The following is a 13,039-nucleotide window of genomic DNA, read 5'->3' on the forward strand; positions in this document are numbered from 1 at the left end:
CACGGATGTCACATGTAAACTTCAGAGATGCAGGCTACCTAAGACCCAGGCATATGTCTCCTCTTAAACAATAAACAAAAATAAAATTTAATTGGGGGGTGCTTTACTAGATCAGTTTCCAAAATAGCAAACAGCTTTTAGTTGGACGTGTGGGCTATTCTATTTTCAACCAACACAGAAAGCCCGACTTTGAGTCAGCCAATAAATATTCTGAATTCCGATTTTAAAACATGCTAGATTGCTACCATCAAAAAAAAAAACAACTTAAAGCATAAATTTTGCCCCAAGTGGGAATTTTACATAAAATATATGTAAAATATATGTAAAATATAGCTACTTAAGGGGCACCTGGGTGGCTCAGTCGTTAAGCATCTGCCTTCGGCTCAGGTCATGATCCCGGGGTTCTGGGATCAAGTCCCACATCAGGCTCCCTGCTCGGCAGGAAACCTACTTCTCCCTCTCCCACTCCCCCTGTTTGTGTTCCCTCTCTCGCTATCTCTCTCCCTCTCTCTGTCAAATAAGTAAATAAAATCTTTTAAAAAATATATATATAGCTACTTGAGAGAGAGAGGGATGCCTGGGTGACTCAGTCGGTTAAGCGTCTGCCTTCAGCTCAGGTCATGATCCTGGGGTCCTGGGATCAAGTCCCACACTGGGCTCCCTGCTCAGTGGGGAGCCTGCTTCTCCCTCTCCTTTTGCCCCTCCCCCCTTGTGCTCTCTCTCTCTCTCTCACAAATAAATAAAAGAGACAGAGGGAGGGAGGCAGGGGGACAGATGCCAATAGTTTAAAGAATGTTCTTTACCTTGAGTTTTTGTACCTGGATAACATCCAAACCATGTGATTTAATTTATCATCTTTATTTGTTCTAAAGCTCACACAATTCTAAATTAAGTAGAACTTTAACCTATAGAAACTCAGAGGAAAAGAACATTTACTCTGATGTCTTTGCCAGTTTTTAAAATACAGTAGCAGGGGGCGCCTGGGTGGCTCAGTTGGTTGAGCGACTGCTTTCGGCTCAGGTCATGATCCTGGAGTCCCTGGATCAAGTCCCGCATCGGGCTCCCTGCTCGGTAGGGAGCCTGCTTCTCCCTCTGACCCTCCCCCCTCTCATGTGCTCTCTCTCTCTCATTCTTTCTGTCTCAAATAAATAAATAAAATCTTTAAAAAAAGAAAAAAAAAAAAAAATAAAATAAAATAAAATACAGTAGCAGGAACACACCTGAGCTTTAAATGCAATTTCTAGCTGCCTCTGAGGCCTTCACGCTGTTGAGTCTGACATGACACTCTCTCTAAATGCCCCAGCCTCCAAGATCTAAAAACTCCTAAACCACCTTTTAGAGAATAATCTGCTGTGTCTTACAAAAAAGTAACAATACAAATATGCTGGGTATTAACCTGTTAGAAGAGACTAAAAAATGAAATCCAAGATTTCTCTATTATAAATAGATATTTACATTTTGAAGTTTCGTGTAAGGGATTCTGCCCCGTGCTTGAAGAAACCCATGATCTTTGGGGTATTTCATAAAGCCCTTTATCAGAATGACTTGCTCACTACGCATGTCAAATAAGATATAGATGTACGGGGAAAATGCTAATAATTTTCTTTCCTCCCTACCCTGAAACAACACTGAGAATTTGGTAGGGTACTTTTCCACGTCTGTTCTCACACACACACAGGCGCACGCGCCCTCACACCTCTACAAATACAAGCAGGTGTTTTATTTTAAAAAATGGAGTCACACTATAAATATATTCCTGTGCAACCTACCTTTTAAAAAACAGACTAAAAAAAAAAACCAAAAAACTTCATAGCCCTTAAAGTCAACACACACAGGTGCTCCTTTTCAGCTCTTCGGATCGTTAAGAGTTAACTTATTTAATTAAAGTCAAGTAAAGAGAAGCTGGTTTCCCTGGAGACCTGAGAAATAATTTCAAACATATTTTAAACATAAATCAGAGCTCAGAAGGCTGGAGGAGAGTAAGGAGAAACCTCCTTTTGGGTTCACAGAACCATTACTTCAGACAGGACTCCAAGCCCTTTGTTGTTTTAATTACGAAATTACATCAATGGTCTGAGGAGCAAAATACAATGTGCTCGAAGAGCTGCGGCTATTCAAACGGGACCAGGATGGTTTCTGCACAAATGTGTTACACTGACCGCTGTGCTGCCCACACGCAACCCCTGACCACCTGCGACAGGCCCCGGGGGGCGGGCGGGGGAGGGGAAGCCGGCCTCTCGGGCCGCCGCACCGCTGCTCGGCCCTCCACGAAGACATGCCGCCAGCCTATCAGATCCTCTCTCCCTCACCCAGGAACCTCGCAGTTAGAACCACAGCCTGAAGCGGACACGAACGGGACGCACAGAGAGATGTCAGCAGGGAGACTGGCACCGTCTGCTCTCGGTGCTGAGCCAACTTTTCACGTTCTCTGAAATTCTGGAGATGGCTTCTAGACCTCGGGCCGTATGAAGACATTCTGTTCCCTGGCATCGGTTTAACTGCAGCCCAACTCCACCCTCATCCCGACCCTGGGACATGCAGGACAGCTTCGACTTATCCGCCCTCCGGAGTCCTCTGCAGAACCTCGACACCACGGCGCCTCCTCGGGCGCAGCCTGGGCGGGGAGCGCGGCGCGGCCCGACGGACCCACCTGTGCAGGAAGTGCAGCTTGTGCATGGCAGCCAGGCCCGCTGCGATCTCGCAGGCCATCCGCTGCAGCAGCATGGTCTGCGAGTCCCCCCTCATGTGCTCTTGCTCGTTGCGCAGGTAAGCTTTTAGGTCACCCTGCAAAAAGGAGTCCAGGTCAGCTCCCAAAGGGGACGAGGTGAAAGCCCTGGCAACCCAACGGCGCCTTAGCTAATGTTAACTATCAAGGTTGTTTATTAGAAATCACTTAGATCTGACCTTGATAAAGAATCTAATTCGAACAAGTTCCAAGTTACAAAGAGTAATTCCACCCAAAAACTTTAAAGTACAGAAAACACTGTTACCTTTTAGGATCATTCTAACTATTAGTATTAGTTTACCTTTAAACAAACTAAATATTAGTTTATATGAACACATGTAAAACAAAACGGTAAAAATAAGATAATTTTTCAGTGATGCACAATATAAACTAAGTGCAGAGGTATGGAAGTTTCCCAGTAACTGACATGATATGGTGCCGTGTGTACTGCCTTTAAGGATCCTAGGAGACACACGGTCAGAGAACATTACGTCATGAATGCTACCACCAAAGCACCTGTGAGCAACAGAGAGGGAGAGAACCAAAGGACACTGGGTGGCAGAGGAGGGAAAAAGCACGCGGAGTGCTGGCCAAGTCTCTGCCAGCCTCCCTAGGGCCCTGTGCTGCCCAGCCACTCTGAGGAAGAACATTCCAGCCCTCCAGAAAAACTCATAAAGTTACGAAGCCTGCTCAAAGGAGGGCAGCATGGACAGGAAAACGAACAAATTCACACCCGGACACCCGAAATGCAAATGCTGAAACGCAGAGCCCTGCAGGCACTCCTGCTGGACTTCCCTGTGCTCCCCCTGCTTTCTGCCGGGACTTTAACTCAGGACCTTATGTTTTGGGGGAATATACGTTTAAGGAAATAAAATCTTCCACATTCTCCTTATCACGTGAGTAAATATTTATTGATCTGACTCAATTCCAAACTAAAGCTTTATATAAACGGTTGATACAATTTAGAAAGCAAGCCAATAGCTTTCAATGTACATTATACCTGAGTCAAGGAAAGACTCCAACTAAGGAAGAGAATGCATTTCTTACCACTGTTAGGAAAGACAGCCAATTTATCAAATTCTTCCCAGAGTAAAAACCTTAAAGCACAATATCGTGTTACAAAAACATCTGCCGACTTTCAATGCTAAGCACATTACAATGTAAATTCTAGGTCCACTCCAGGAATCCTTCATTCCCAGTTTCAGAGATTTGTATACGAATGATAATGTTGAGATTCATAATCACTGACACTGCAACTTCTGAGCAGTGTGCCAAGCTCTGTGCTAGGAGCTTCTACACTCGTTGCCTCAAATAATTCTTGCAATCTGAAACACTTCCTGGATGTAGAAATGAGGCCCAGGGAGGAGGTGAAGAACCGTGCACAAGGCCACAGCCAATAAAATAAAAATTTCTATTTGGCTTAAAAACAAAAATTGGTCTCATTATAGTAAGACCCAGATTGATATTATTATCAAAATTATCAAAATTCTTTGGATAATAGTTGTTCAAAAAGGAAATCTGTAAATGTAATTACCAGATTACATTACCAGATTACACTCCTACTTCTCAGTTTTACCAACCTGTCAAGAAGATCCTACTTAGGGAGGCAGATCGAATCAATTTATTTTATAAGAATGAATGTAGGGGCGCCTGGGTGGCTCAGTCGTTAAGCGTCTGCCTTCGGCTCAGGTCATGATCCCAGGGTCCTGGGATCGAGCCCCGCATCGGGCTCCCTGCTCCGCGGGAAGCCTGCTTCTCCCTCTCCCACTCCCCCTGCTTGTGTTCCCTCTCTCGCTGTCTTTCTCTGTCAAATAAATAAATAAAATCTTAAAAAAAAAAAAGAATGAATGTAAAATAACTTAATGTCAACCCCATGGATTTGTCAGATTCTCCCAAACATAACGGAACTTTGGCAGGACAGGGGGGTTATGGTGGGGGTTTTGTGCCCTCAGGACCCATGTCTCCGACCTCTTATTTCCTTCCAGACGTGACGCTGGAATTGCAAGCTGCTCCAGAGAAGAAACAGACCCTTTCTTGCCTTTTAAAAACACATGCCCCTCCCTGCTCCACGGGAAGCCTGCTTCTCCCTCTCCCACTCCCCCTGCTTGTGTTTCTTCTCTCGCTGTGTCTCTCTCTGTCAAATAAATAAATAAAATCTTAAAAACAACAACAACAACAACAACAAAACACATGCCCCTTCCCGCCCCTGCCCCGCCCTCCCCCAGGCTAGCCTCTACCCAGCGGATAAAGACGATTCTCACAATAATTACATTAACCTAAACAAACACCAGCAACGAGCTCCAGGCCTACAGGCTAATGGGATTTTCAAAAGATAGCCCATGCGGAAACTAAATACGAAAATAAATAGTTTAAGTTTATTTACATTACCAATGAAATGGCAACTTAAAGCCATCTGTCTAACCCCTCTCCTGCAATATCCATCTAAGGAAAAAATTACGCTCACACAAAAGCAGCATTATGGTGCGCTGTATCTGGCCAATTCGCAAAGCAAACAAGCTGCTGGCAAACACTGAACACTTCACAAGTGACCTTGGCCATGAAGGCAGAACGGCAGAGTGGGTGTGGTTATTTTTCAAGGTTATCTAAAGCACAGTTTACCCTTGGACAATGCGGGGGTTAGGGGCACCGACCCCTGAGCGGACGAAAATTGACATGTAACTTTAGACTCTCCAAAAACGTAACAACTAACAGCCTGTTGGTGCCCAGAAGTCTTACTGAGTAACATAAAGAGTCACTTAACACATATTTTGTCTGTTACATATATTATGTACTATATTCTTAAAATAAGGTAAGACCGGAAAAAGAAAATGTTAAAAAAAAATCCTGCGCTTCCTGGAAAAAAACGGCGTCTAGGTGGACCCGCGCAGTTCGAACCCATGTTGTTCAAGGGGCAACTGTATACTCATTACCGCTCACTATGTTAAGAGGTCTTGTCTCCCCAATAATTCACTCTCCAAATTTCACCAGAAGGTAAAATATAACAAGCAGAAGGGGATTTTGCTTAGGAATGCTCATGCTCCTAATGTTTCTAGCTTGGCAAAACTAAAAGGCTCTCCCCACCCCCCATGACGGAGATGAAGGTAGCAGTTAGCACAACCTCTAACCTGGGTGAGGAGCTAACACCAGTGCGTGAGGAGGAGCCTGATCACGGTTTCTCCTGGACGGGACTTACAGTTTGTGCAGGACCCAGGGTAGTTCTATGTTCCAGAAAGATCCTCAGAGCTCTCCTGGTACCACTGTTAAATCTTTTTTAAGGTTTTATTTATTTGAGAGAGAAAGAGAACGAGTGGCATGGGCAGAGGAGATGGAGAGAGAGAGAGAATCTCAAGCAGACTCCACACTGAGCGCAGAGCCTGACGGGCTCAATCTCATGACCCTGAGATCACGACCTGAACCGAAATCAAGAGTCCGGCGCTTAACCAACTGAGCCACCCAGGCGCCCCTGGTACCAGCGTTAAAAGAAAAAAAAAAATCAGCATATAAGCTCTGATTACAGTAAAAAATGTTTATATTAAATACTAAAATATTTACTTAGACTTTAATACTTCAGACTCTCCAAAAACGTTCTATTCATTCTATCCAAAACAGACAAAACTGTATTGAGATATCTGGTTTATTTTATGTTTCAGTGGTACTTAATGAGTAGAGAGGGATTACTACTTTGGTCCCTTATTTAAAGAAAAGAATCATGAAGAACAGCAATGTATTCTGAATTAAAGTATACTTTCTTTTATGCAAGTCTTAAAAATTTCTCAGATCCTCCCCAAAACCTCCCAAAAAGACTCGAAAAGAAACATGTATGACGCTAGATGGCAGCAAAGCGCTGCACCAAACACTCTGAGGGAGCAGGGACTGGGAATGGCCTCCTGCACTGAGTCACCCAAAGACCTTCAGAGGGACCCTCACACGTGTCCTCTTGACTTCCAATCCAAACCGCCACGAGGGCTCTAGCCAGCTTTCTGCAGGGCACTGAGAACAATGAATTAATTTCATCATAATGTAAAAACTCAACAAGTCAAGAGTTCAATAACTGGAAAATTACAGTCATTTATAGGTTTAACAGGATGACTTGGGGGGGAAATTTATGATTTGTAAACAAAAATCTGAATGAAAGGATGCAAGGCGGGCATAAAGAGCCACATACTCAGCCCCTACCGATGAACGAAAATGTCCACGTCAAGCTGAATGTCCCGAGCACCTGTCTGGTCACCCCCCGCCCGCCCCGGGCCTCTTCCTCAGCACGCAAGCCCCCACCTGCCAACGTCCACACCCTGACACACCATCTTCTGCTGTTACGGATTATTCACCCCTGTACCCAAACACCCCCCAGGTCAGTCCAACCAAGAACCAAACAAGCCTCCCTCCGCCTCCACATGCCCCTTGCACTCGCATCCCATTTCCCTCTTCCCTCCACAGATGAACTCTATTCTGGCTGACTCACCCCCCACTCTCTCAAGACCACCCTCCCAGCCCCCACACTCGGCTGCAGCTGCCCCCACGGCGCCCTCCCACCGCGTCTCACCAGCACAGCCAAGGTGGAGCCTGCCCTTCTCTCTCCACCTGTCTCCCGGTCTCCTCCTATTCTCACTTGGCAGGCTTTCCCAGCCCTGGGCTGGATCTTCCTCCTCACTGATCTGTAGGTGCCGGCACAGCCCAGGGCTCCATCCTGGTCCTTGTCACTGAGGACACTCATTTCCTATCCACCGCATGGCTTTAAAAATCATTTCTAACACATTTTTCAGGCTCAAAGCCCTCCATCCCCCGAGCCCCAGACTCATCCTCCCAACTGCTGACTTGATGCCCTCTCCTGGATGCCCTTAGCGCACCTCAAATCTAACAGGCCTGATATGTAACTCGGACAACCTGCTCCATCTCAGGAAATGGCATCACGGTCTTCCCAGTAGATCAGATCAAAACTGAAGACCTCATTCCTGGGTTTGCTGTCTCTAGACTTCCACATCCAACCCCTCACCAAGTCCTGGACCTATTTTCACTGAGAGCCAGGGCCTCAGGGCCCAGGGCCACAGCCAGACGTGCGAAGGGGGAAGCCACCAGCAGGGCCCAGGGACCCCCTCTCCACCCAGGTGCCCACGCCCTCACTGTCAAGCCTGATCACGGTCGTCGTCCTGCGGTACTAGTGTCCCCTCTACCACCCCTGGGTTAGGGACACTGTCTACACGCACCTCTGTTCCCCTGTAACTCCATGTCCTCTCTTCTACATGAGCTCTATGGGGGCAGGGACGCGTCATTCATCTTCGTATGCCCAGCACCTAGAAGGTTCCCTGGTGCATGAGCTTACTTAATGAATATATTTATAAATAAGACACACCCATTAACTAGGCCATCTTCTGTACAAAAGGACAATTCTAAACCAGAGGCTCCTCACTGGTGGAAAAAATACATACAAGCATTAAACCACCTGGTATAAAAACACACAGAATAAAATTAGGCCATCAGTTAAAATCCCCACTTTGCCATTGGTAATTATGTGACCTCAGGCAAGTCGATTAACCAGATAAATAAAGAACAGAAAGCGTGGTGCTGAAGCCAGACAGACCTGGGTTCAATTCTTCAACGAATACCTTCATCTCTCTCAGCCTCAGTTTTCCAATCTGTAAAACGAAACTACTGCCACCCATCTCACAGGGCTCTCAGGACCCACGAAGGGAGTAAAGGACAGCCCCAGGCCTAGCACAGACAAGCTAGAGCCTTCCCTTCCTTAGGCCTCTTGGTGGGCAGCGGCCAAGGTTCCTTTGGCTCTAAGAGCCCATGATTCCAAGTGTTACCAACTCTTGATGAGAGACGGAATAAAGCAAACCCCACAGAGGAATATGCTGCGCATCGAGAATCCCAAATGGACTGCTTTCCCCTTCCCATGTGGCCACTGCTAATTCCTCTCAGAAACTCACTCCCTGCTTTATCAGCTGACTATCATAAAGGTAATGTGCACCTGACATCAAGAACGCTCCCTTGCAAAGAAAATACCATCTCTTGCTTCAGGGTCAGGTGACAGAGTCAAAGAAACTGATGACTCTTCAGAAAGATTAAGATGGAACAACGTGGCTGTCACCTCAGCCTGCAGTCTGGGCTCCAGAAGGTCTGTCTCTGCTTTTCACCCTTCCAACTGATCTTTCCCAGCAGATGCCAACCTGCTTCTCCAGTCTCCACACCCCTGCGGGGCACTGCGAGCTCCTCCACCCAGCTCAGGCCAGTCAGGCTAACACAGGTCTATCCAACCACTCCTGCACACTCCAAGCAAACACCTTCTCCAAAGCAAAGCCTTCTGCAATGATCCTAGTTAGAACTGCAATACTTTTTTTTTTTTTAAATAAGCTCTATGCTCAATGTGGGGCTTGAACTCATGACCCTGAGATCAGGAGTCACATGCTCTACAGACTGAGCCACCAGGTGCCCAGAACTGCTTATACTTCTATACATATTATTCAAACCTTTAATCATTGTGATCAATTAATATAACCAAAAATGAATAAAAATAACTACCATGTCCTAAGCACTTATTATGTGCTCCAAAATTTACATTTATCATCTTATTAATGGTCAGGGTAGGGTCATCTACCTGTAGGTGGTATTATCCCCATTTGACAGATGTCTAATCTGAGGCTTAAAGAGGTCAGGTAACTTTCCAAAGCGATACCTAAGTGGCAGAATGAGCAGCCGAAGGCAGGCCAGCCTGGCTCTAGAGGCAGGAAACGTGGGGATCCGGGTGCCTTGCCCGTGTCCCGGAGGGCACCACGCAGGAGCGGGATGACTCACCTCTGCGCTCCCCGGGGCGCTGTGCACAGCCCTTTGTACTTCATAGGTGCCTGGCACACTTCCGCTGAATGAGCGATCCTTGCCCCCAAAACAATCTCCTTGCCTGGATATTCATGCGAGAGCACTCTGTACCTCCCATGGCAACAAGTTATAGACAACCCCCTGCAGCCACCTCTCCTTCCGTGAACGTTGCGCCATCGGCATTATAAACTGCTGGCTGCCATCCAGCTACCGAACTCACTCAGAAGAGTTTTCATTTTCTTTCACAAAAATTCCAAGATAAAGCGCTTTTCAACAACAGACTGGTAATTCCATCTCGCAAGAATTACTTAAGTGCAAAAATATTCTCTCCTTTCTATTTAAAAGACGTTATCACTGAGTATGATCACTGCCCCGATGACGACTGAAAAGGCCAATGTTCATTCAATAGCTCTTGACCTACTAAGAACATGTGAAGATAGTGGTGCCTTTCACTGTGGCTGCAGCTGCTTATTACCGAGCCTGAGCTATTAACCCTCAGTCCCCTGGATCCTTGCCAGTGGGCCGTTTTGCCTTGGATGACGCCCCTCTGCTCCGGATGGCCTATTTCTGGGAGGGTTGTGGAGCGTCCAGGCTGGGAGCAGGGCTCAGTGTTGAAGCGAGGCTTTGGTGTGTGGGGGGGACGTCCCTGCAGCTGGGGGCCCTCTTTGGCTCACTGGGATGACGCTACCTGACGCTTCCTGCCACGTGGCCACCGCATATACTGAGCCCGGACAACTGGACTTCAGAGTTGGGGACCCTGCCGAGGCCGCAGCGCTTGCTGCTGCTGAGCCTGCTCCTGCCGAAGCTTCCTAGGCCCAGAGGTGATGAGCACAGAACTGTCCAACGGCACAAACGTGAGCCCTTGCTGCTGGGCAAGCTGGGGAGTTCCCTGGGTCAACAGGCTCTCCTTGGATGGGAGACTGGGCACTCCAAGCACTGACTGCCAGATTCCCCAAGGGCACAGGGGCATCCTGCTGGCATAGGTGACACGAGGGACAGCGCCTTCACTAACAGTAGGCAATCACTGACTTGGGTGTGCGCGGTAAACATAGCATTACCATCTTAGCCATTTGTAAGTGTCCAGTTCAGGGGCATTAAGCACCTTCACACTGTTGTGCAGCCATCCCCACCATCTGTCTCCAGACTCTTTTCATCTTCCCAAATGGAGACTCTGTCCCCGTTACATACTCAACTCCCCATCCCTCCCTACCCAGTCCCTGGCACTCACGATCCCACTTGCTGTCCCTGTGAGTCTACTTTAGGTTCCTGGCGTAGGTGGAATCATGCAGTATTTGTCTTTTTGCGGTTTGGCTTATCTGAGCATAATGCCCTCAAAGTTAATCCATGTTGAAGCAGGTGCCAGAATGTCCTTCCTGTTCAAGGCTCAGTAATACTCCATTGTATGGACAGACTCTATTTTATTTATTTATTCATCCACTGATGGGACACTTGATTGCTTCTACCTCTAGGCTATTGTGAATTATGCTGCTGAACACGGGTGTGTACATATCTCTTTTGAAGTGCTTTCAGTGATTTTGGATAACATGTACTTAGAAGTGAAATCGTTGGGTCAGATGGTAATTTTATTTTAATTTTTTGAGAAACAATTATTGTTTTTAAAGTTTTACTGTTGGGGTGCCTGGGTGGCTCAGTTGTTAAGCATCTGCCTTCAGCTCAGGTCATGATCCCAGGGTCCTGGGATCAAGCCCTTCACTGGGCTCCCTGCTCCGCGGGAAGCCTGCTTCTCCCTCTCCCACTCCCCCTGCTTATGTTCCCTCTCTTGCTGTGTCTCTGTCAAATAAGTAAAATCTTTAAAAAAAAAATAAAGTTTTACTGTTGATCAATGTACCACTGGGCAGTGCACTTAAATTACAAATAGCTATTAACTCTGCACTGCTAATGAAAGCTGCTGGTGGGGGTGAAGGCTCTTTCCACACATCTAGCCTTCAGGAGTGGACACTCCCCATTATGACTTAGGAGGTTCACATAAAATATGTTTCAAGAAGTCGTAACTGTTAATTCTGGAGAGCTGTATGCATAATCTTCACCCCAAAATACGAAAGCCAGTACAACTTTAGCAAGTTAATATTCTCTGAATACTCAGTCTAAGTACTTGGAGAATATGCATTTAAATGGGAGATCTAAAAGTACTGGGGAAAAATTTTTATGAAAAGAATGTTAACAGGGGCACCTGGGGGGCTCAGTTGGCTGTGTCTAGCCTTCAGCTCAGGTCATGATCTCAGGGTTCTGGAATCAAGGTCCACATCAGGCTCCCTGCTCAGCGGGGAGTCTGCCTGTCCCTCTCCCTCTGCTCCCTCTCTCTCTCAAATAAATAAACTCTTTAAAAAAATGTTAACAAAAAGCATGTAGTTATTATATTTATATAAAAACAATGTATAGTAACAAAGATAAAAAGAATACTCAAGAATCTTATTAATTATGGGTTATCTATGATCATTGTAAAGGCGCTGTTTGTGTATTTTGTAATGTTTTAGAGTTTCTTCATAAAGTGGGTTAAACTCCTAGTTTGGCCCAAAAAGAATAGGTAACTTTGTGAAAAAATAAATTAAAATAGCACTAAAACTAACCCATCGCCTGAACCATTCAGAAGAAAACGTCACGCTGAGCATCCAGAGGCCTTTCCCATTCCAGGAACAACAACAACAATGTCTAATAAAACTTCCAGGAACGGACACGGAAGGTGAAGAATAGGAAATACTAGTATGTATGAGACAGTTTAATAAACCACCTTGATTAACCCAGAAATGTGGTATTTCAAGTAGATTCACTTCCTGCCGCATTTCTGTTGTGTTCACTCATGAAGACTGTGGTGACTCTTACAAAAATATCAAGAGCTTAAGGACCCAGAAAAGCCAGCATGAAGTGTCTCAGAAAACGAGAACTGACAGCAGACTTGTCTCATCACAAAAAGATGCATCTTTACGTTTTTTCCTCAAGTGCTGGCAGCATAGGAATCACCCACCACACTGGTCACCCTGAGGCCATTAAAATAAGCAGTTCTCATATTGTAATAACCGAGGATCATAAATATCATGTAACTGATAATACTGAGATAATCCAAAATATACATGCAATAAAATGATCAGAAACATCACTGAGAATTCCTTCCTCTTAGTTCTCACGCCTCCATTCAATAATTTACCAGGCTAAATAACAATTATCACATGTGTGCTCCCTCTACGGAGGAGCTCTAGAGGACAACGACCTCACTTTCTCTCTGTTTCCACGGAGTGCAGCCTGCTGTCTTTCCACAGCAGCTGCTCAACAAATAAGCACCCTCGATGGCGGGAGAAAATGCGGGGATGGCCAGGAAAAGTGGTTTAATTCCAGTTTTCCTTACATTGAGACAGAGCTCTCTGAGGTCCCAGCTTCCTTGGAAGAGGGTTAAAATATTAATTTCAGACTTAGTCAAATTACATATGCATGTTATAACTTCCAGTGTAGTCATACAAAAAACTAAGAACGGTATCAAAAATC

At 45.9% G+C, this 13,039-nt stretch overlaps 1 protein-coding gene across 1 annotated transcript in view; it reads right to left on the bottom strand.

Moving 5' to 3' along the window:
* The window catches only part of LMTK2 (lemur tyrosine kinase 2), an 81,204-nt gene that overhangs the window by 25,541 nt on the left and 42,624 nt on the right, over positions 1-13,039 (bottom strand). Inside the window, exon 7 of the mRNA XM_044915730.1 lies at positions 2,651-2,784. Coding sequence (XP_044771665.1) covers positions 2,651-2,784 — 134 coding nt within the window. The remainder of the gene's footprint in view (positions 1-2,650; positions 2,785-13,039) is intronic.

Source organism: Neomonachus schauinslandi, chromosome 5 (assembly GCF_002201575.2).
Source record: "Neomonachus schauinslandi chromosome 5, ASM220157v2, whole genome shotgun sequence".
Lineage (NCBI taxonomy): Eukaryota > Metazoa > Chordata > Mammalia > Carnivora > Phocidae > Neomonachus > Neomonachus schauinslandi.